This window comes from Amphiprion ocellaris, chromosome 20 (genome assembly GCF_022539595.1).
Source record: "Amphiprion ocellaris isolate individual 3 ecotype Okinawa chromosome 20, ASM2253959v1, whole genome shotgun sequence".
Classification (NCBI taxonomy): domain Eukaryota; kingdom Metazoa; phylum Chordata; class Actinopteri; family Pomacentridae; genus Amphiprion; species Amphiprion ocellaris.
In genome coordinates, this window is record NC_072785.1 from 22,499,187 (window position 1) to 22,523,995 (window position 24,809).

At 37.8% G+C, this 24,809-nt stretch overlaps 1 protein-coding gene and 1 long non-coding RNA gene across 2 annotated transcripts; both read right to left on the minus strand.

The window, feature by feature from the left end:
• Positions 1-3,933: 3,933 nt before the first annotated feature.
• LOC118471420 (mucin-2-like) lies at positions 3,934-10,308 on the minus strand. Its single transcript, XM_035955902.2, has 7 exons — positions 10,209-10,308; positions 9,260-9,357; positions 7,734-7,946; positions 6,259-6,378; positions 5,823-5,961; positions 5,190-5,603; positions 3,934-4,461 (listed from the first exon to the last, which is right to left on the minus strand). Exons 2-7 carry the CDS (start codon positions 9,353-9,355, stop codon positions 4,409-4,411), a joined length of 1,035 nt encoding a protein of 344 aa, XP_035811795.2. The 5' UTR covers positions 9,356-9,357; positions 10,209-10,308; the 3' UTR covers positions 3,934-4,408.
• Positions 10,309-19,436: 9,128 nt separating this feature from the next.
• On the minus strand, positions 19,437-24,586 carry LOC118471421 (uncharacterized). Its single transcript, XR_004848729.2, has 3 exons — positions 24,443-24,586; positions 24,272-24,352; positions 19,437-23,542 (listed from the first exon to the last, which is right to left on the minus strand). It is a non-coding gene; the product is annotated as an uncharacterized LOC118471421 (long non-coding RNA).
• Between the last annotated feature and the right edge of the window lie 223 nt (positions 24,587-24,809).

A 24,809-nucleotide genomic window follows, 5' to 3' on the forward strand; every position in this document is an offset into this window, starting at 1 on the left:
TAGATCATGACCCAGACTTTTTAAGGTGAATCTGTTACAGTAACTCATTTATCAAACAGGAGCTCATTTACAGTGCCTATAAAAGGGATGTTTTACCTTTAATTCCTTTTTATTTAGTCACTGCTTTTCTAACATTGAATCATTGTCAATTTAATTGTGCTTTTATGACAGCAATTTGCAAAAAATACTCCTTCCTATTGAAATGAAAAGAGATCTATAAAGTTGCATACATATTCACTCTCTTTAAAGTAACTCACCTAATTCAACACAGGTGCAGCCAGCTGGTGATCGAAGTCATATATTTAGTCAAATGGAGATCTGATGATGACTGCAGAACAAAGAAAGGTCCAGTCACTGATGAATGAGAACTACTGGCTAAAACTACACCATGAAGACGAAACAATTTTCCACGCAACACTGTGAAAATGTTCTTGAAAAGCATAGGGAGATGGATAAAAAAAAAAAAAATAAAACAACCTCTAAGTGACCTGACATACCTTGAAGTACAGTTAAATAAATCACTTAGAAATTGGAGGAATATGGCACCAGTAAATCTACTGAGAGCAGGCTGTGCCTGTGCTGGAAAGAGACTATTGAGGGAGGCCACCAAGACACCCATGATTCTTCTGAAGGAGTTACAAGCTTCAGTGGCTGAGATGGGAGAGACTGCATACAGAAACTGTTTTATGGGAGAGTGGCAAAACAAAGCCACTGTTGAATAAAGCAAGAAGCTTCTTCACAACAAAATAAAACAATGTACAGCGACACAGAGGCATTTCAAATTTGAGCATTCAGTGTAGAACAAAGCAGCCAGCACTACACAGAAACACACATAATGAGATTTCTGTCAACACATTCATTGCCACAATGCCATGACTAACCCTCAGCCAATCACGAGCAATTCATTTTGATAATCTCAAAACAATAGTACATTGTTGATGAAGACAACATCATCCTAGATTAACAAATCCATTCTTATTTGAAGTAACAGGGTTATTTTAGTTGGATAACAGCACGAGTTCAGATTAGTTGAACTGCGAAGAACAGAGCATTGATGCTTGAACCAGGAAATAAAGATAATGTGTAAAAACAACATGTTAGCAAAGTTAAAAATAATAATAATAACATTTCTGAATTCTAATGGCAGCTTATAAGATAAATGGCACATAAAATGTACCATTTATCTTATAAGCTCCCAAGTTTGAGTTACCTGTATCTTTAAGATTACAGAACAGATTTGCAGTTTCAAGGATTTTTAGTTGTTTTAACCTCCCTAAGGCCTGGTATCCATCTTTTATTTTCAAAAAGAGTGTATTTTTATTATTATTATTATTATTATTATTATTATTATTATTATTATTATTATTATTATTAATAAAAATACTAATAATAATAATAATAATAAAAAAAATACTAACAACAATAATAGAAAATATCATAATATAATAATCAGATATTATCCAATTATTATATTTATTGGTTATTCCTTATCCCAAATAACTAGAAGAAATCTAAAATGTAAGCCCAGCCAAAGCTTGGGTTTTAGGAGGCTACACAAAAATGAACACTCAGAAACACTGTAATCTACAATGAACTTGGTTTTGCTGGGGATATTTTAAAATACACAAGATTGCTCAATCCCCAACACACAAACAGAAACTTCATTTTCCAATCATACAGCCAATACTGTGGTATCTCTCAAAAAACACACATCAGGCCCAAACTTCAAACTGTGCACACTCATGCAATGCAAATAACACCTGTCAGAAACAGAGAAGCATGCATCTACTGCACACACACACATGCACGCACGCACGCACGCACACACACAAACAATTGGACCTGTCAAAGAGTCACATCTTGACACAAACACTAATTCGCACACACAGCTGCACAAATTGTCCCAGAATTGCAGTAACTCACAGCCAATAATATGAGCTGATCCCCCTCCATGCACACGGACACGGACACGCACACGCACACGCGCACACACACACACACACACACACACACACACACACACACACGCACAAGCACAAACACACTCAAACCAAAATTCATGGACCATTTCACAGTATCTGGCTTTCATTGATGAGGAGTGCCTGTGTGAGCTAGAATGGTAAATAGCAGAGGAAATTAGTTGTCCAGCCATGACAATCTGGCCATCTGTCTCCCACAGCAGAAACAGATCAAATAATAGCTGACAGAAAAGATGGAGAAACAAGAGAATAGCTGTAAAGAAAAGTAAAATACATGGCTGGCTATTTCAAGTACTGAGAAAAACAAAGGAGTGTGGGGAAAAGACTAACAATACACAATTTAAAGCACAGTCTGAGATTTTTCAGCCATGCTGTTCATGCCAAGGGCCATTTGTTCAAACAGTCTAAAGAATGAAAAAAGGGAAAACATTGAATTCTACGAATACACTAAAGTCGAGAATTTACTTCTTGTCTTGATCTTGTGACTTTCTAAACTAAACAGTAAAATAAATAGATAATAAATAAACCAGCAAAAACAAAGATAGTTGATAGATAGCAACGTTGGACGGGTCCTCGCATCCTTGCTGGCTCTGATGACACACGTAAAATATCAGGCAGATTGTAGCATGTACACGCTAGTTATATACCACTTCCTGTCCATCCACCAGGTGGCGCTGTGACCGAGAGTGTATATTGGCCAATGGATGTGATCAGGGTCAGACTCTGATCACACATAATTTCAGGCAGATTGGACCATGTACAGGCTAGTTATAGACCATTTCCTTCCATCCGCCGGGTGGCGCTATGACTGTGGGTGTATATCAGCATGTGAATGTCATCAGGGCAGGACTCTGATCACACATGTAAAGTTTCAGGCAGATTGGAGCATGTACAGGCTAGTTATATAGCATTTCCTGTCCATCCAACAGGTGGCGCTATAACTCTGAATGTATATTTGTCTATGGATGTCTTCAAAGCTGGAGTTTGATCACACCTGTAAAGTTTGAGACAGATTGGAGCATGCAGAGGACCGTTACACAGCAGTTGATGTTTCATGGCGAAGCCTCAAAATTCAGGAGGCCGCCATGGCCATGCCCTCAAACTTTTGCGGAGCATTTTGATAACTTTTGATCACCCATGCCTGGAGTATATCCTGGCCGAATTTCATCTCTCTCGCTGTTATCCTGTTTGAGTTTATAGCTTTTGAAAATGTACAGCATTTTGATAATTTTTCATCAGGTAGGGCTGTTGCATATACTGGCCAAATTTGGCGTCTCTCGGACTTACCCCCGATAAGTTATTGATCTCAAAAAATTTCAAATCTAATTCAAGATGGCTGACTTCCTGTTGGGTTTCGGGCATTTCCATATTACAAGCTCAATGAATATGGGTTGCTACAATTCAGCCATTTATATTGTCTCATATATTGTATCATGTGACTAAAATAGACAGAAACGAAAACATGGAATGCCTTAAAGTGCTGTTTTTGACAGCACAATGTCATAGCTATTTATGTAAGAACTTAAGTGATTGTGGTTATTATCAAGATAACCATGGAAAATGGCTAGATATCAGCTCTTAATCAAACTTTTATGAGCTATTTTGTTGTTATCATTATATTTGTCCAAACAAATGTACCTTTAGTTGTACAAGGCATTAAAATGAACAAAAAACTGAAGAAAACAAGGGTTATGTAAAAAAAATTACATGTACAGTCATGTACATGTGAGTACACGCATTTTCTTGCAAAGTATGTTTTTGGTTGTGTTAGTTCTCAGTACAGTTTAGTCCAAAATTATATTTGTAAAGGAGTAAACCAAACAAAACTGCTTTAAGTCAAGCTTCTTCCCAGCCTCCTCAGCACCAGACTGTGGTGTCAGATTGGCCTCATTTGTTGACTTAGCAGGAGGTGCAGTTTTATCACGGGAGTCAACAACACGATGCCACAAACAAGATTATTTATAAGTTTTATTGGTATTTTTAGTTTAAGTGCACTGTCATCTGCTCAACAGATAGTTTACAGTCACATTCCATGCACATCAAAACAAGGTAACAATCCTGAGCTGGGTTGTGTGTCTCTGAACTAACGTTGGCTGTTGTGGTTCACTGTCGATGTCGGCTCAAACTCGTTACACCCAAATGTGGAAATTTCTCTTTGCAGACACTGCTGTGGTGTCAGAGGGAATATGTTTAAAAACTGGAGAGACAACAGAAAATATGAAAACATTTGATCACAAAAACAAGAAAAGGTGGTTTCAAACAGAACGTCATTAGATTCTTCAGCTCAAAGTAGTTATCAGGTATAAACATGGTGCAAAAAGATCCTTTAAATAATTTTAAGTTCTGCAAAAACACGTTTTAAACACTTTGACACTCAAATGTGTCATCATCGTGTCTTCATTGGGTCTCAGCTTCGTCTCTGGACTCTCTCAGGCTGTCTTCAGGATGTACAGGATGAAGATGCTAAGCAGCAGCGGCAAAGCTGGCAGGGAACAAGACAGAAAAGGCGTTTGTCAGAAAACATCTGTCAGGGTTTCTGCACTTTGCAAGTAAGAATGCAGTCATAAAAGAAAAAACTGACAAAAAGGCTCATCATTATCTATTTTGTTTTTGTTTTTTTAAAAAAACTTTTTCAGCATTTCTACATAAAAACATTAATCCAAGTATAATATTATTGCTGAATTAACAGCACTGGCAGAAAACTGAGGAATAAATCTGCTATTGTTTTTTATTATAGCCACCAAACAAAAGAAGATACTTCAGGAGAATTGACTTGAACAGCTGTTCTGTAGCTTTCAACCTCATCAGATTTTCTTCAAAAGGCAGATTTTACAATTGTTTATCTACAGTTTCCACTACTACTAGAAAAACTTCAATCTGAAAGCTCCAGAGCAGCTTCCACATCTATTTTGAGGGAATCTTAAATGACTCTGTGTCAGTCTTTCCCAAAATTAGTTCTACTGTTATGACCCTAAAAATGTGTTCTTTGTTTAAAAACAAACTTTAAGGACATGATCTAATCAATTAACAGTTAAAGTGAAGCGTGGGAAGTTTGCTTAATGTGGACCTCTGTGAATCAAACTAACTGCTTTTATATATTAATGGTAGTCATACTGTTTGTGTGCAGGATTGTCCAGGTTCCCTATTAAACTGACCATCTAAAGCCCTAAGGCTTGCAGTGTGAATATGAACTTGCAGTGTGTTATTTACCCTGAGGGAAAAGGGCTCTGTTTGCCCCTGACATGGTAGTGAGAGGAGTGGTGGTGGGTGGAGTAGTGGTGGTGATGTTGTTGTTCAGGGTGGGAGTAGTAGTGGTGGTGATGTTGTTGTTCAGGGTGGGAGTAGTAGTGGTGGTGATGTTGTTGTTCAGGGTGGGAGTAGTAGTGGTGGTGATGTTGTTGTTCAGGGTGGGAGTAGTAGTGGTGGTGATGTTGTTGTTCAGGGTGGGAGTAGTAGTGGTGGTGGTGGTGTTGTTGTTCAGGGTGGGAGTAGTAGTGGTGGTGGTGGTGTTGTTGTTCAGGGTGGGAGTAGTAGTGGTGGTGGTGTTGTTGTTCAGGTTGCTGGTTGGATCGAGGAGGTTCAGAGGAGGGGTGGTCACGTTGGCGGTGAAGGACCCGAGAATACCTGAAGAATGAAACATTGTCAGATGTGTAGGTGATTCGCTAAAGATCAGAATGAAATGGCATTTAGAGAGCAGTTCATTCTTCTTTTTTTATTTACAAATGTATACAGTGACTGTCATGGCATCTGTGTCTGTAACATATCATATGTGGACCTATTTACATGGATAAATATTCAGTAAAGATTACAGTGTACAGTCTGTGCTAATGTTTGTCCACTTACTTCCGTTTACACTTCCAGACCCGAGTTGGAGGACGAAGGTGGTGTCCACGTTCCTCGCCATGGAGGCGTTCACTCCGGGGACGTCAAACACACACTGGATCTTTGTATCTGTTGTCAAGTTTTGTATTTCTGTTGCCCTCTGCAAAGGTAATGTCACGTGAAGTTGAATTACAGACATTTGTGTGTTTTGGAAATTTTAAGAATTAATCTGGAGAGCTTTGGTAGCATGTTTAAGCACAGCGACCACAAAATCTAGATAATTGTCATTACCACCCTGAGAATGCAACTAAAACTGAAAATACAATCTTGACTGAACAGTTTGCAGAGTCTGTGTATTTGATTACTGGTTTAATTTGTATGATTTACATGAGGTTTGTTTCCTGTATGAAGAATGCAATAAATGCAATATTTATGATAAGAGAAGTTGAGGCCTCACCTCGTTCATGACAGTGAGCGCTCCGTTGGTGTTGTTTATCTGCACTGTCAGGAAGAAGAATGTCCCACTGACCCCATAAGTTGTACCGTTTCTCCCACAGACATACAGCATACCGGTACCCTGAGGAAATAAGAAGTGGTGAAAGGTTAAGATGGTTTCCTTAAAGTGAATTCAGAGGTGAAATTTAACATCACAAACATGGAAGTAAATCACTACAGTTATGAAACAGACCAGACAACAGTTGAGATTCCAGCCTTTCTAGTTCTGTCACATGTCTATATCATATTTCAGCAGATGTTTGCATTTGGGTGAGTCACTATTGACAGAGACCAATCCAGGAATGAATAAAGAGACAAGTCAATGTTACTTTGATGGTTACATGGACATTACTACAGAGGGAGGCTGATGCTGTATGGATGTAGTTATCATTAACCTTGATATTAGATAGCAGATATGTGAACTCTCCATTACTTTTAATCTGGGTGAAAATTTACTGTCTCAGCTGTGATTAAGTCAAATACTCAGTCTTAGGACAAAAACATTGTTGGGACTATCAACCGTATTCAAGTCAGTCAGGTCCATTCATTGTTCTTTATGTAGCATGTTTATAAAAACAGCCAGTGAAACACAGTTCTTTCCAGTAGGAAAAATAAGACTGCCACTATGAATTAGCCCAGCAAGTTTAAATATTGTTAGTTTAAATGCAAGACACTTGGTAAAAGTCAGTTCTTAAAAATGCACAAATAAAATCTAATGTTTAGTCAATATTGTTGCTAAAATTAAATCCAAATTTTCTTTTTATAGAACATATGAGCAATTGTCCAATTCTGCAAAAAAAAAAATATTCCAGTGATTATTGCATTTTTCTTGTTTTTACTTACTTAATTTTGCCAATTTTCAGCAAATGCTAGCTCATTAGCTTTGCTAGGTAGAACTGTTTAAATTTGTATGATTTCTACATCTGCAATGATGAACTGAACTTGAATTAGTGTTAGCTGAGAACGGCACAAATAGTCAAATATTTGGGGAATAACTAGTGTTAAGTATGCTTTACTTACAGTTAATCCTGCCAGTTTTTAACCAATGCTAATTTGTTAGCGTTGGTAGCTAGTGACATTTAAATTTGTATAATTACTGTCTCAGTAATGTTGAACTGAACCTAACTGAATGTTCACTAAGAAGGAACGAAAAGTCAAATATCTGGTGAACAACTTGTGCTCTAATTTTCTTTAATTATAGTTAATTTTGATATTAGCCACTTGTTCTTGTCCTTTGTTGCTTATTGTTAATATTACCATTAAATGTCATTAACTAGGTAACATTTTTTACTTGCGTTTAACACAGGAACCTTATAATGTTTGTAATATTCTGTGAATACAATCTCTAGTTTTGTTTAATCAATTTATTTTGCCGTGCTACAGAAAGGGTCTGATCTGAACTTTACATCAAAGTGAAAGTGTTTTTGTGTGCTGTACCTCAGATGCATTTGCAGTGAGTGCCACTCCAACGTAACGATCCCCACTGATTGTTCCACTCAGTTCAAAACTCAGCGTTGTGCCATTTGGAGCCATGACGGCAGTGGCATTCACAGATGTAAACAGGCAAGTATCCTTTGTTGCAGGGTCACAATCCTCTGGTGTCTCCACACACAGTTTAGTGGTTCCACAACCTGTCCGAGTGACCAGCGCCTTGTAGACACACAAACATACTTAAAATCACAGGACAGGTAACAGCCTCCAGTCATGTGGAAACACTTTTAAATGGTTGGTATTTTCTGCCCTTATTTTAGCCTTTACTGCAGACAGAACACATTTAAATGAGTCATAACTTTTAGCTGATTGTCTGATTGGCTGATTGTTTTCATGTGTAAAAATGTAGACTCGAGCACAACTGGTGCTGGCTGGAATTAAGGGGAACTGTACCATTTTTACACAATTTTTCTGCTCAGTTTTACTCCCTTTGTATATGTATATTGAATATTATGGCTTTCAACATTCAAGCTTTTGAACATTATTTTACAAAAAAAACCCACTCTTTATGTCAAAGTAATGTCATTTTATCACATTCACAAATCCACCCTTTAAAGTTTTATGGGAGAGTGGCAAAGAGAAAGCCAGTGTTTGGGGAAAAAAAGCTCAAATTCAATTCTAGAATTTCCCAAAAGGCTGCAAGAGGAGGTTCTTTGGTCTGAAAATGTAGTTTTTTGGCCTTCAGACTTGACAATATTTTTGGTGAACACAAAACACTGCCCATCATGCACACACCATCTACACCATGAAGCATGGTGGTGGCAGCATCATGATACTGGGATGCTTCTCAGCAGGAGACCCTGGTAGGCTTGTCAAGGTAAAAGGTGAAAAGAATGCAGCAAAGTATAGGAAAATCCTGCAAGGACAACGTGATGCAATCTCATAGAGAACTGCATCTTGAGAAAAGATTTGTTTCCAGCAAGACACTTCACTGAATGGTTTGATGGCAACAAGGTTAATGGCATGGAGTTGCCAAGTCAGAGCCCTGACCTGAATCCAGTTGAGAATTTGTGGCTAAAATTAAGACCTATGTATAATAAGTTATGCTTTTCAACTGAAAAAAGTTGCTAATGGAAAAAGACCTAAGACATTATCAATTCAACAAATTTATATATAAATATAAAAGCATCCACAGAAGTCCAAACTCTGGAGATGGACATATTAAAGTAATACAAACTAAGAACCATAACTATAGTTATAGAACCCAAAATAAATACTTTAAATATTTAATATTCTCCAAGGAAAACTGGGGTATTTGTATAAATATGTTAAAACAGAATCAAACTAATCTAGTGGTATTAAAACTCAATTTTTACTGTAGATGGTAAAGTTATTTACTTTAAATGTCAAATTCAGAGGCCATCTCTTTAATCTAAAACTCATTTTGACTTGTAGCTGTACAGTTCATTGGTACGGTGGTCACAGTGATATGGTGCTACATGCTGAGAGGATTCGTTTCAATTAAAACTTACTGCTATGTTTGAAAATGACAGGTGAGCTGATCCTTGGGCACCCGGTGCCACAAAAACCATGGCTATGGAGACCAATAGGATAAATGCTTGCTTCATTCCTGTCAGGAGGGCACAAAAAATACACAGCAAAGAGTAAATAAAAATGAACAGACACAAAATTTTACTTTTAAATAGTTGGTCATAGTATTTATAGGATTTCTAGTATTTAAATTTGTTGGAATTATTCATGTCAGCACAATGTATGATTGTAACTCTGCTAAGGTTTGGTTCAGTGAAAAGATAAAGACTGAACTGTACAGAAAACAAACTATTGCTTTATACCCAAGTCCATACAATACTACTAAAAAAAAAGCACAAAAACATAAATAAACTCACAAAAACTACCATTATCATGAACACTGTAACATACATTACCAGTCAAAAGTTTGGACACACCTTCTCATTCTGTTATTTTATACATTGTAGATTAACACTGAATATATCAAAACTATAAAATAATACATATGGAATTATGTTGTAAACAAAAATGTGTTTATCTTCAGTATTAATCTAAAATGTCGAAGATAATACAAATAAATAAAAACCATTGAATGAGAAGGTGTGTCCAAACTTTTGACTCTTAGTGTATATAGAATAAATTCTAGTTAAATACATCATTGTGGCATCTTTCTGAGGCTTTCGAGTAAAATTAAATTCCTGAATATTCAAATAACAAAACCAATATTTCAGGATGCTTTCAGACTATTTCAGGGAAAGCCAACGTTATTTAATAATCATATACTGTATGACGTAATAGATAATCTTTTCACATTTACCAACATTTTAAAAATGAACTTATTTAGCCTTTATAAAGGAATTAAAATCCTAACAAACAAACAAACAATCAAACAAAAAACAATTAAAGGCAACTATCCAGGAGAATCCAAGTATAAATATCTGAGGGACTTACTTGATGCTGTGAGTCTTAAATGCTGAATGTTTGCTGTTCAGCTGTTTCTGCTCTTCTGAGTGCGTTTGATCCTTGTGGGAATGATTTAAATCGCCAGACGTCAGCACTGATGCTCAGCAGTGCAGGTGATGCAGGAAGGAGGAGGAGCTTTGTTACAGCATCCTGAAAGGGGCGGGGCCGTAAGAGCACACCTGTCTGACTCCTTACCTGCTGCACTTCCTTTTTTGTTCACGTCACTGAGGCACCTTCTCAGAAACGAGCCTCGTGACTCCTGAGGGGGAAAAATGTTTTGTTCTGTACAAGGCACTTCCATCTGGAGTTTTTTTAATTGACTGATTTCAGCTCAAAGTTTAGGTTTAAGTCGGTATTTAGTCTCAATCGAATTAAAGTGATATAAACTTACATATGAAGCTAAATTCAGACTACAGAGATTTTATTGTTCAAATGAAAAATGTGAGTATAACTGAGATTATAAGATGAGTAACTTGATTAACAGCATATCTTTTTCATAAACAAAAGGAAGGGATTTCAAACATAGCACACTCAAAGTGCTGAGTAAATGCATTCGGACAGCATATGTTTTAAAAAAGAAATACAATTTGCTAAAGTTTTAAAGTCCAAATTACTATCAGAGTAAGTTTTATGATATTTTTCAGTAAGATTTACGATTTTTTTGATCGTAAAACTCTCGCTTGGCAGTTCAAACACATGACAAACCTTCATTGTAACAGCGTGGAATGTGATCCATCTTTGCCAAACAAAATAGACAATCTGGTGTCACAAGTTAATGACACTTTCTCGCAGAGACAAACGGGAGTGTTTGCTGCTTTTATGCCGAGTTATATCTTGATTCAACATTCCTGTCTGGGTAGTTATGTTGTTTCTGGCTTCAGTTTTCCCAAAAGCAGTTTTTACTTTGTTTCGTAATGTTGTTTGTTGTTGATTGGCTCGTCCCAGGTTTGTAGGTTAAATGCAAAGCAACCAAAGACTACACCACAGAAACAGCAATACACCAAACAATGGGCAGCATCTGATATTGCAACAGCAGACAAATCAACCTAGAGTGAAATAGGATGAATTATTAGATGTATTCAGCTCAGTGGTCTGTAAGTGTATAACATACACAGTATATAGATTTTGTGTTTCTTTCTGATTTTGCCACAAAAGCCCCTGAAATTATATTTAAACCCTCCTGAGTGTGTCTTTGCCGAGAACCAAGCCCGATCAAATTTCTTTTGTTCTTCCCAGCTTTCTTTAGAAGACAATATGCTGCTTAACAACAGAAACTCAGCACAATGGAAAAACTGATTTCCCAAAAGACACTCCTTTACAAACAATGAGAATAATGCCCATAAGGCAGAAACTTCAGTTTTTGTGGCTATTATAAATACATTAAAAGAAGGTTTAACTAATTGTATTTTCTCTTTTGCAGTTGGAGATCTATTGAAAATTTGACAAAGGAATTTCCAGCAGCAGGTCAACACCTAAGCACTGACTTTCTAGGCCAAATGTCATTCTATTACTTTTCTCACTTTATATTTTCAAATGTTACCCAACATCCCTTCACTCTCAAGTTCAGCTAAAAGGCATCTGAACCATAAATCTCTAAAACACTTCATAATAGAGTCAGAAATATGTAATATTTATGAAAAACTAATTCTGGTAGATGGTTTGGGATAAGTTCTTCCTTCGAGAAGCTAATAAAGGATATTCAGTTTAAAACAGGTTCAACTAACAGTGATCCTTAATCAAACAAACTGCAGGGTTAATGTGCGCACATTGATTGATGTTCTGTTTGTTCGGCCGGTCTGAACTGTTTGATAAGATAAGCAGTGTGGTGGCGTATATGTGCACAGCAAGGAGAGACAGGACAATGACCAGCAAACAAAAGACAGCAGAAAAACAATGACACTTCCCTGAATAAAGACCATGTGATTATTGTGTATATGTGAGTATAATCTGCTTTTATGCAGGAGTATTTTGAAATATAAGTGCAGTGAACACAATGGCGTAGATATAAAAGCCTTCTCCATTCATCCAACCATTTTCTTCCACTTATCCAGGAGCATAATACTACCACCACTGTGCTTGACAGTAGGTTTGTTGGTCGTGTGTTTAGGGCCTCAACTTCTCTCCTTCAAACATGTATATCTGGTCACTGTGTCCAAGTAGCTACATTTTTAGAAATGGCATAAAAATGCAGGAAAATGTATGCTTAGGCTTTTTGGATGGCAATGTGGGTCAGTTCACCACTCTGGTCCGTGCTAAAATGTCTCAACACCTACTGGATGCAGTTGCAGATCACCAGAAGAGTAGGCTTATTGAATTTTTGCATTCTCATTTCATCTATCCATCCCTTTTCTTCCACGTATCCAGGGTCCTGTGGGATCCTCAGCCATTCCAGACATCTCTGTTCCCAGGTTTCTCAGTTCCTCCTGGGGGATCCCGAGGCATTCCAAGGTCGGATGAGATATATAGTCCCCCCAGCTGGTTCAGGGTGTACCCCAGGGCCTGGGGAAAAAAAAGTCCTACAAATTATTAGCTGGTTTGCCATGAAATTTTGTGTATCTGTGTCCCTCATAGTACATTCTGAACAAGTCAATATTTTTTGTATGTCCAACAACTACAAACAGTTCCATTAGCTTCAGCCCCAACTTGTCTTTAGAGCTATTGTTAGCATCATAGACTGTATATAAAAGATGGACATGGAATCACTCATTAGATTGTTGACTGCTGTTGTGATGCCTCGAGTTTGACACTTGGCAGTTGCCATCATGGTCTTTTATATACAGTCTGTGGTTAGCATGCTGCTAAACTTCCACTGATACATACATGGAGGTACAGTATCTTTGTTAAATGACCATTCTGGTTTATTTTAACTTACTCTGTTTCCCCCAATAGATTGTGGCTCTGAGTGTGATGCTAACATTGCACTCTCTGTCTTTCTTGCAAGGATTTCAAAAATCTAGGAGTCACACAAACCAAAGTGTAAACAGCAGGAGTGAGCACAGGAACAAAACCAGTTTCCATAGGTATGTTGACTTTCAGGATGTCCTGTTTTTGATTTTTGATTTGATTCTCCACAGATGATTAGGCATTGATGATTCAATAGCATCAAAATATGTATCTTGAAATTAATTGTATTGATAGGAAATTGTTGAATATGGCACAATTGAATGCAAATTAATTTAACAAGTCAAAACTCTAATTGCAATCCATGTTAGAATGCACTTCCACACAATTAAAAAAACTGTTAGAAAATTATCTTATTACAACTTTATTTTATTTTTTTGAACGTGCAAAAGTGGAATTGTATTAAATCAGTCCTCCACTATTAGTTCATATTTACATTTACTTTAGTTGAACATTATAATGATTTGTGATGTCTGAAGACTCTTAATTGGTGGATGACATTCTCCTTTGTGTCTCCTTGTATGTGAAACTGATGGCAGCAGTTTTTTTGATCTGTGAAGCACAAACGAGCATCACACTTGTTGCATGCAGTTGATGTATGTACCTGTTAATATACTGTTAATCCTATACTAAATTAATAGGGTTAACCTTTAACCTTAACATATATATATATATATATATATATATATATATATATATATATATATATATATATATATATATATATATATATATATATATATAGACACACAATATAGAGACTGTATATTGCCATAGATGGCACAATGGATTAATTTACTCCCGACCCAGTGATGGGGCCGTCTGTGTAAATAAGCAGCACGCAGAATTTGATGTTGCAATCCTCTGTACCTTAATCCCAGGTATGAAATCATGTAGAAGCCCAATTTGGAACATAGAAGATTTATGAGCTTAACCACAAATTGTGACTACACAGTAGACATGGCTGTACTGCCATAAATCTACAGGCTCTTCAACAAGGCGGCATCATTCATTTGCCACCTACATGTTACAGGAATTTGTCAATAACTGGGGTTGTCAAGTGGGGACCTCCCATCACAGATGTTTGGATAAATTAGACCCAAAAACTCTCCAGGAGGCTTAACAGTCAGTCAAGCCTTTCAGAACCAGCCCCAGGAGAGCCAGATCTCGACAAGGAATCGCTATTATTGTAGATCTTCAATTACCCTCAATACTGGCATCAGCACAGTTTCCTGTTTTCTAAATCCCTACTGATTTCACCAGCAGCTATTCTATGAGAAGGTTAACCCTTTCTTGCACCATCCAACATCTTAAACGTCCTGCATCACCACTTTCAGGCTTGTGCAATGGAGTCCACACAAAAGGTCAAAAACTGCTCTGTATCAGCAAGCCAGTGTATTAACCCTCTAAAGACCTAACATGCCACCTATATACTGCTGACAAACAGTCAGCAACTTCTACTATTGCTGTCAAATCCAACTGGTCTGATCTGAAGGAGGAGCCTGACCACATCTGTGGTTTACATTTACTGGATGGACTATCATGTATATGTCTGTACAAACATTCACAGTTTCCAGAACGTATCTCATATGTACTTTGGTACCTGACTTTTCTTTCTAATGCCATGCTCATGCCATGGCAGCAACTTATGTTGTGAAATAATTCAAAACAAAAATTTGTTTAAACATTCCAGGTCTCCAAAACATCTGTTCTAATGCTTTTGGTGATTGCTTGGTGCTGCTGACTGACTGGCTAGATGTAAACTTCAGGAGTAAGTCTGCCATTGCCCCCACATTTGCTATCTGCGTATCTGCTACCACTTTGGAAGTGTAGCTTCCAAAGTAGCTACAGGAAATGACAGCAACAACCTCCAAGCAGCAACCTACACACTGAAAAAGGCACGTTTTGAAAATGATTTGGTTTGTGCAAAGGGTAGTTCATACTTTGACACTTTAGCTGTGCCTGAACTTAACCAAATCATAAAGATGTCACATTAGATTATGGTTTTGAAAGACAATAAAAAATGGACAACATTTCTACAAATTTTACTACGACAAGTTATGAGGTTTTTTTTTTGTTTGTTTGATTTATGCTGAAAAGCTAATTTGTACAAATAATGTCCTATATCAGAGTTTAAATAGGCAGGGAAAAGGTGGCTGAGACAAATCTATTCTTGAAAAATTAAATGTTATATTTTCTGTTTAAAGGTGAATATAAAGATGTGCATAAAAGACTGCAGTTATAAGCAAGATTATAGTATTGAGCCTGACTGCATTACCTGATCAAAGACACTTCCTCTGAGACCTGATTCTGCTGCTTGTAGAGATATGTGGATCCAATTTTCTCTTTCTGTCTCTATCTGTCATACATGACAGCAATTAGCAAACAGATTTAATGCTTTAGAGTAACCGTGGAGGAAGACAGAAACACTGCACAGTGATTAACAGTAGGAAGAATGTGGAGTAAAATTGGCTGATGAAAGGCTGCAGAAGAATAATGGGAGCATGTGAGAAGCACTGGGACACTATGTATTTCTTGTGTAACTTTCACTATGGTGTCATGACCTCCTTTCCTGTAGATTTATAGGTAAGCTGTCCAGCACTCTTTCAATGTCATCTTCATTTCCGTGCCATTTATTGTCATATTTAAATCAAATGGTGGTATGCATTTTTAAGAAGTGTCAGTAATATAGGAACTCATCTAAGAGGGATAGGCAAGAGTGAAGAGGACCTAGACGCAACATATTTATAATTTCACTCAGTAACATATTTGTGTTCTTTTTAGATACAGTTTATCAGTGTAGTCAGTGGTGAGCCATTGAGGAAGTGGTCATTAGTTTTTCCATATGACTGACAAGCAAATTTGAAGTGAACTTTTTAAGTGGTGAACAACAAGAAGAAAAAACACACAAGTTTTGGACACCTCTCACAGAAAAATAGAATAAAGTCTTCAGGAATTGTTCGTAATATTCAAATTTTATTTAACCAGGTAGGTCAATTGAGAACCAGTTCTCATTTACAGTGACGATCTGGCCAAGAGGCAGCATAAAACGTAGCTACAAAACAATGAGGACATAAAGAGAAAGGAAGAAGAAAAACAGATAATACAATTATAAACGGTGACAAATAGGTAAATGGCAAGTGCAATGGTCTTGTACTATTGGTTGAATTTATTTTTTTAAATGAGAAGAGGGGAGTGAAGTGAATGAGTTAAGCTTTAAGTTCTCCGGCAGATGATTCCAGTTATCTGCAGCAGAAAAATGAACTGAACTGAAAAGAGGAAGTAAGGCCTTTGGATGTGAGAAGATTTAGAAGACATCTTAATAATTCTTTCATGTCCGCTGGTATTAGTCATGTTTTCAGCTGTCAGGAGGTGAAGACAACAGAAGCACCTGATTCTTTATATTAGGTAAATGTCTGATATGTCAGAAGATTGTGTTTCAATCTGTCACTATGCGCATACCTGTTTCCTAAAAGCTAAAAGCCACCTCAAGCGAGTATAGCCTTTTCAAAATTGAGGATGCATTTAAGGGAAATTTTATTGTAATTTTTTCTAATGTGATACTTTAAAATAAGCATAAAAATATGTTATGGAAAGACAGGTCTTGTACAAGTACAAGTTTGTGAAAATTGCATTTTTCTTGCAAGAAAGCATCAGTGTCTGTAGTTCTTGCATAAGTTGCCAAAAGAGTTGTAACCCAGCCAAAATCAACGAACAGTACCACCAAATACTGCTCACTGTTCACAAGATAAAATAAAATAAAATATACAAAATTTTCAGCAGTTGTGGCCCTAAACAATAACTAAAAGCTTTATACCACGAGACTCTGTCTGAGGTGCTCTGAGCCTGAAATCCATTCCTCACTACTGATGTACCGTAATGGATAACATGGCAGAGGTAGGGAGACGAAAACAAATCATACAATAAAAGCAGAAAAAGGCCAAAGGTTGCAGCAGAAGAATAAAATGCTTTGCTTTTTAGACAGAGTGTGTATGTTGGATGTATATGTTTTGTATGAATGTATGCTGAGGGCCTGAGGGAGATTGCTGAAGTCAGTGAAGTGTTTCATCTAAACGGTACATTTTTCACCTGTTATCCCATGTGGACGAGGCTAAGTGTGTGTGTCTGTGTGACGCATGCATGCCTTGTCTGCTACTCTCAGTCCAGCTGCTCCTCCAGGAAGCTGTGTGTTTGTGCAATTAATCTCTAATGTTGTTTTGTCCTTCTCTCCCTCTCTCCTCTGTCATTTTTTATATTGTTCATGGTGCACCTGCACATGAATATCCATCTTTGCATCCTTTTACAGGAGGCAGGAGCCTGTCCCAGTTGACACAGGGCAAACCATGGACAGCTCATCAGTCCATCACTCCAAGACATTTCTAGAAAATACACCAATTTGAATTGTATTACGGCCTAAAGGTAGTTAGAGAAGTTAGATGAGTCAAACATTGCCAAGATGGTGCTGAGCTTCAAAATCGCTCTCTAAGAAACCTTTTGGAGAGTTTATCTTAAAATATAAAGATTTATTTTTCTTTTGCTAAAAAAGGGGTAGTTTTGGTCATACAAGGGTTTCCCCAAAAAGGAACATGTACTAAGGCTAATGATGATGGGGTGTCACGACTAATGGCACAAGGATCAAAATATTTACCGATACAATTAGAAGACAAACTGAAACTGATGAAAGAATCTCATACAGTCACATCAACTTCATCCGCCCCACTAGTATGAGCAGTTTTCCAAGCCAAAAGTTTAACTTGGGAAAAGTAAATGCAAGGCTTACAGCCGCGGTGGCCACATTTGGAGAAAAGACAAGTGGTCTGCAGTAGTGTGAAAAAATGGCCCCTGCCTTCACAGGTTAAATATTTGGCCTCTTTCAGATACCAGCTTTGCAGGATGGTGCTGGAGGAACTGACTGACTTTGTTTTCTATCATTGTTACATAGTGTTTACTCGTTTTGTCCATCTCATAAATGTCTAACATGGGAAGAGAGACAGAGTAATAGAGAAGACAAGACAGGAAGAATGAGGAAAAAATGTGAAAAACAAGCACAGCACAAGAAAAATAAGGAAAGTGAGTGAAAGCAAGAGAACACATGAGAGAGGCACAGAGTCAAATTAAAGCGATTAGACAGCTCATTCCCTCTTAATTCCCTTATCACCTCCTCCCACAGTGGATTGGGTTGCCACGGCAATGTTTACATGACCCCATATCCTGCTGAAGCCAAAACAGGCATGGTCCTCATTATGCTAAATCTCCTGTTTACCTGGCATAATCCCTCCCCGACAAACAATCTGCAGCCTGCTACTTGGAAGTCGACAGCTTGATGGGGTTGTAGACCGTTTACTGATGAAGAGGAGGGCCTTTCTTTATTGGATTAAAATGAGAATATGGGGAAAAAAAGCACTTGTGTTCAGGTATGAGTAGGTCAACACAAGATATCTGACTCTGTTTTGAGCCCTTTCTCCCAAACAGGCCTTCACATAATGCAAATACTGTATTGCGCATCTTTTGTGAAAATTGAATACAAAGTTTTCTTCTAGGTTAGAAGGGTATTCCTAATGTAACCACACAGTGTCATCTTTCTCAAGTGTAAATTCTCCGTTACATAGCTTCTGAACATCATCTGTGGATATCTTGTGTTAACTTTTCAGAGAACTGGCAGACTAAAGAAACTATGAAGCGACTCATGACTACCACGCACTTCATAGAGGGTGTCACTAACGTCTTTACTTTTAGTGGAAACCTTTGTTCACACTCTGTTGCTTGGGAACCCACATTTAACACCATCTCTCAAGAAATGGAGCATCAGTGTGATGTCTAAATAGACTGACACTTGCCTTCCTGCTTGAACTTGTCCTTCAGGTTTAATCCTTAGTAGTTAGATCAGATCACAACACACACAACACTTAGCATCTCAGAATGGTTTTATTAGTAGCACCAAGATGCTAAATCTATACTGAGCCTGATTGTAGGAGTCTACCCCATTCAGATACCAAGACGGTCATGTAGAAGAAAATCTGGATTGTTATGAAGCAAAAGTTGGAGAAATTAGCCTCATACGGCTGCACCAAACAATGCAGATAAAAGTGTAGGCTGCAACACACCTAATGGTAGAAACTACACTTAATGACGAAAATTGCACTTGTTAATTTAGGGGCACCATTCTCAGCTTGTCTGAGAAAATTATCAATTTAGAATAAATCTCAGAGACATTTGTCAATCAAGAGAAGTTTATCAGTCTGTTATCTGAAAGTCTTGAGTTCTGATTTTATTGACCTCCAGTTCCCAAAACAAAGAAATACACAGTAGAACTGATGATCATTATATAAAAACATTTATTAACTAATACTTTCAAAAAACAACATAGTATATAACAAAGAGCTGTATAAAACAAGTATTGAAATATATACAAGTAATAGGAACAAATATTTAAAAATGTGATGTGCTGGAGCATATCAATGCAAGGAGCTTTTTGAACAAATAAATAGAAATGTTTAGTTGATACAACCACACAGAAAGGAATGAAATCACAAATAACATTTGGCTTCATATTCCATTAGAATATTTGGCAATAAAAACAATTTATTTAATACTGAAAGAAGCAATCATGTGTTTCTCAGTGTTCTCCCTATATGTCCATGAATGAGGCCTTGGTGAAGGTGTAGGAGCGGATGAGTGCACACTTACATCACAACAAGCAGACAAGTGAGGCTGAAAGTACAAGAGATCCTAAATTTGTACTTCATTGGAAGTGAATACAGCAACAGAGGAGCAGGAGATGGAGCGAAAGATGCAAGGAAGGTGAGAAGAGAGGGAAAAGACAATAATACCGTTGATGGCACCTAAGTTGACGGGAGAAGTAAAGGGAGTTGGTTGTGAAGAAAGAAGGTGTAAAGGGAATCATTTGAAAATAAACCATGTGTACAGGTACTCACAAGGGATGAGACTATGAGATGGCACTTGAGCGTTGGAGGGTGCAGTCTGGAGACATTTAGTAAGGGATGGAGGAGGAGAGGGGCCCGTCAAAAGTTTATAAACCCACTGCGGAGTCTTTAGCACAAAAGATTCACCTGGCATCAAACTCAAGCATAGTCAGTTTTCAACAAGCTCAGTTTCTGTATGGGAATGCAATGTAAACTTGGAATTGCCGAGCAAGATATTCAGCAAAACTTTTGCAGGTTAATGTGCTGTCAATAAGCTTCCCACTTAGACCACGAAAAGGATTGGGGGCACCAAAGGGACGCACTAGAATGGGGAGTAGTGTAATGAGCAGAGGTGGTCATAATATGGTTCAATAGTGTACTAATAAGCAAATTACACTGATTACTACCAAGCATTGTCACCTATACCAGCTTAACAGCTCACAATGGAGGAGCGCCACAGTCTGTGAAAGCAACACAGGAAATAGGGCCAATAAAAATGAAAAGGTAAGAATGGTGGAAACTTTTCTGGACTTTGCCAACCTACTAAATAAAATTACTAATTATTGCTCCAATCAAATAAATTAAATTACAGTGTAAGTGAACCTATCAACACAGATTGGGAACATTGTTCATGTTTAATTAGCTCAGTGGCAACAGCAGCCCAGCTTTAAATAATTTAACAAGAGCTGTTGCTGAGAATCAAGCCCTTTTAAAAAAAAAAAAAGGTTCTGTACTTTTTTTTGTTGTTGTTACTGAGTGAGATGTAGTGCCAGGCATACAAGTTAAACTCTAAAATTGTGTTCACCATGAAAATGAATTCATTAAAAACCTAAACCACTTCCATAGTGACAACAGCAAAATAATAATGAAAAAAACAAGGAACAGTACATTTAAATACATTGAGAAATTACATATTAATAAAATTTGTCACCTAGCTACATGATTTTTCCTCATTTTCTACAACTTTGACCTCCATCTCATGGTTTTCATCAGCAGATAGAGTTTCCTCATTGGCATGGCTAATTCATCTGCATCCACATCTCTTCAACACTATCAACAGGTGAAGACTGTAACGTGATTCATACTACTGTATGCCTTGACATCTGGACCTGCCCTTAAAGATTTTAAAACAGTATTCCATCTTTTTAAAGTATTTTTGACACAGCTAGGTTGGAAATGAAAGAAAGCAGTAATTTATATTCCCACTGACTAGCCTGAAGATCTGATCTAATGCGGCTGTGATTTGTGGTAATCTCTTCTATTTTCCAAATGAAACAACATTTTTCATTTAAATTCACTTTTTTTTTTTTTTTAATGTAAAGACACTAATGAGTCAAAACATTATGACCACCCCAGCCTGCCTTGGTCAATTCTTTGCCATCAAAACAGCTCTTACCCACTGCGTGGATTCTACAAGACCTCCAAAAGTGTTGGGTGGCTTCTCATAACAAAACAGCCAATTCAGTTGGAGCCAGTGCAGATCAAACTTCTTTTAGCATATCACCTAACATTCTGTTGCCAGTTCATGACTACTGACTTATAGCAAACCACATACGTAGCCATTTTGGATATGCTCTGACACAGTCATCTGGCTATGATTTGGTCCTTATTAAAGTTGCTGCCTCGTGTATTTCTCATGCAAGTTGACAGCAAAGACCCAAATGTTAGCTTAATTTCCCAGATATCAACATGCTGCTATGACAAGATAATCAGACGTTTGCAGTGTATGACATGGTGATATAGCAGATGATAGACTTGTTTCTTTTAAGGGGCATAAAGTTTTTGAAATCAACTGCACTAGAAAAGTCAATACTAATACATATCACACAACTTGTTGCTGCAATATTCCATGTTGCATACATGGTATAGAGAAGTATGCTGTGAAGACTGCTTCAGATGTATACACAGAGATGTCTTTTGTAAACATCCTGGTTACATCCTCATAACTGAGACACTTTATGTGGCAGGGAAAGACAGAGCAAGGTGTGATCAGAATAATGATTGTGTTATGTTGTTAGAAAGAGGGAGCTAAGCAGACACAGAGAGAGGGACAGTGAATGAGCGACTGATGTGATCAGAATATTAATCGCACAACTCTGTGGGTACCTTAAAGTCCATTACTGTCAGAGAGCCGTCACAAAACTATTAATGAGAGCATGATGGAGAGAGAGGCTGAGAAAAAGAGAAAAACTGAGCAGGCTAAGCAAGGTAATGGGAGAATGAAAGGGTCATGTTCCTGAATTGCTGTGGTAATATAATCTTGAAGCGAGCATCAAAGAGAAAATCAAACTGCAATTAAAACCATATTAACAAAGAGCCACATTGCCAAAACAAGAAAGAGAGGGATATAGAAGCAGAATAAGCACAGGTGATGAATTTAAAAAAGGAAGAATATCAAAAGGCGCATTTCCATTAGCACCTACTGGGCTCGACTCAACTCGGTTTAGATCATTTTCCATTACAATTGAGCATCACCTGATCGTGGGTGGAGCCATCATAGCACAGCGGCCGGAAGTCCCTTAACGTCTGCGCAACACAACAATAGACATGCAGGCGATGGTACACCTGCTGCTCGGTCTGTGGCTTTTTGTCAGATTCAAAGTAAAAGAAGAAAGTCAGAAAGCTGAGGTCGGCAAGTTGAATCACTCAGGAGACACACAGGAGAGTTTGGGAGGCGACACAGCAGTATCAAACCAAAGACAAGAGGATATGAACTAGACGACATATGAGGGTAAGCTAATGCTAGTTCGCTAGCTATCGTGTATCAGTCCTGTGAACGACCCTGTAATGGCTGCAGTTTGTCGCTATTAGGTATTAAAATATGTATGCTGTGTATGTGTTTCAGATGCTCTCTGATGAGACTTCATGGGATTTACCTGAAGCAGCAGCACATGAGCCTGCAGTGGCACAAGGTGTAGAGGAGGAGGGCAGAGATGTACAGGATGCACTAATGCAGTACGTGTCATGCAAAAGTTAAAAGTTATTCTTCTTGTTCTACTTCTGTTTCTCAGTCCCTGAACTGCTATTATTTTGTTGAATGTAATTCTGACAATAAACTTTTGAACTTTTTGCAGATGTGACTATGCTATTGTTTATTTTATTTGTGAAGGCTAGCAAGATTAAATCCATCCATCCATCCATCCATCCATTACCACTTAAACAATTTGTCTGATTTGTACAGAATACAAAATAATAACCCAAACAGTAAGACAATAAGAAAAACCCAGTGTGCACACTTGAAACAAAAAAATGTCCGTTGGGGCCCTTAAGTAAAATAGGAGTTGTTGCAGGTTTTCCTGTTGTAGGCTTATTGCAAGTTCACCTGATTCCAGAGGTCTTTGTAGTGTAATGTAAATGTATAATGTGTGTGTGAATGAGTGGGTACGTGGACATCATCTTGGTGCTGATCTTTCTTCAGGGTGGTTGGCTCGCCATCTGTTACAGCAGGAAGTTTGTCCTGAACCTCAGACTCTTCAGTCCTCCAAAAAAAAACCTGACCTGTAGACAGGTCACACAATTTACATTCAACACCGTCTTTTCTCAGATGCATCATCAGGGACATCAAATGTCAAAAGATGCACACCATTACATCTAATTCTGACATGAATCTTAAATCTCTGTCTCAGTTGTACAACGTTCAGTCTTAAGTGTATCATTTATGAGGACTAAACATGAAAGTACTCACACATCTACCTGTTCATATTAACAGTTTTCAATAATACTTATGGTAAGTAACCATTAACATTCACAATATCATTAATCATAACCATATCAGAACCATGCGCAAAAAAAAATAACAGTACACATCTTGAGTTAGACACAGAGGTATTAAAGAAGTGTGCTTAAATTACTCTTACACTATAGGCCTATTCATGTGAGAGAACTGCACCAAAAATTACCCTCTAGTTACTCTAAACTCAGCTGAAATAACATAAATGTTTTCAATAAATCATATAGTACAAAATAACATATTGTTTTACATTCATCACAACATACCAAATTACTCTCTTCCCTTTAAATTGGCATTAGGAAAATAAAACACTTCCCCTTTAATTACATACACATCAGCATAAAATAATAAACACAATGTGCATATGTCCAGAAGTATTGCACCATTATTCACTTCAGTTCACTCTCATAACCGTAATATCACCACTGCTTTCTTTCAACACCCGCGAAACCAAGAGGAAAATAGCACCAGAGCAGCTAAAAAGGCACATTTCTCACCGTTGCTCTCTGTGTATCAAGGCGGAACACGCCGATGTCGGACCTTGCCGCGGCTCTCTGGGTGAAAGGCAAGTGGTTAGCCTGTTAGGCACAGAGCTAGCATTAGCATAGACGACGACGGTAAGCGTCAACAAGGTTTTTTTTCTCCGCCGGATAACTGACTCGTCTTACCGACGTAACTCTCTCCTTCGTTCAGTCACTTGGCTCCGGACCTCCAGTGGGTAAGTGCTCAAACTGTTTTTTTTTTTCTTTTCAAAGGTAAACTCGAAGGTTTTCTCCTGGTTTTCTCTTCCTCTTAGCATGCAGCTGCTCTCGCGTCTCTGGCTGAGATCAGAAGGGACCGGAAGAGCAGCGCGCCTGCACTTCGCCTCTGAGCCGACAGGCTGAGCGTGGCACCTGCGTAGCCTCTGATTGGCTGCTGAGAGCTAGGTACCCTACGTGGGACCACGTGAGCTGAGCGGTGCATTCAAATGCAATAAGACGTATAACACTTTACCGATGCAAAACAAATAAAGATAAAGAAAATAAACAGTCTGTC

Excerpts from the sequence above, each read along its gene's own strand:
- LOC118471420 (XM_035955902.2), bottom strand. The coding sequence starts at position 9,355 with ATGAAGCAAGCATTTATCCTATTGGTCTCCATAGCCATGGTTTTTGTG. Across the intron at positions 6,379-7,733 it reads TCACTGCAAATGCATCTGAG|GGTACCGGTATGCTGTATGT; the intron begins GTACAGCACACA and ends TTATTTCCTCAG. Across the intron at positions 5,604-5,822 it reads GTCTGGAAGTGTAAACGGAA|GTATTCTCGGGTCCTTCACC; the intron begins GTAAGTGGACAA and ends TTCATTCTTCAG.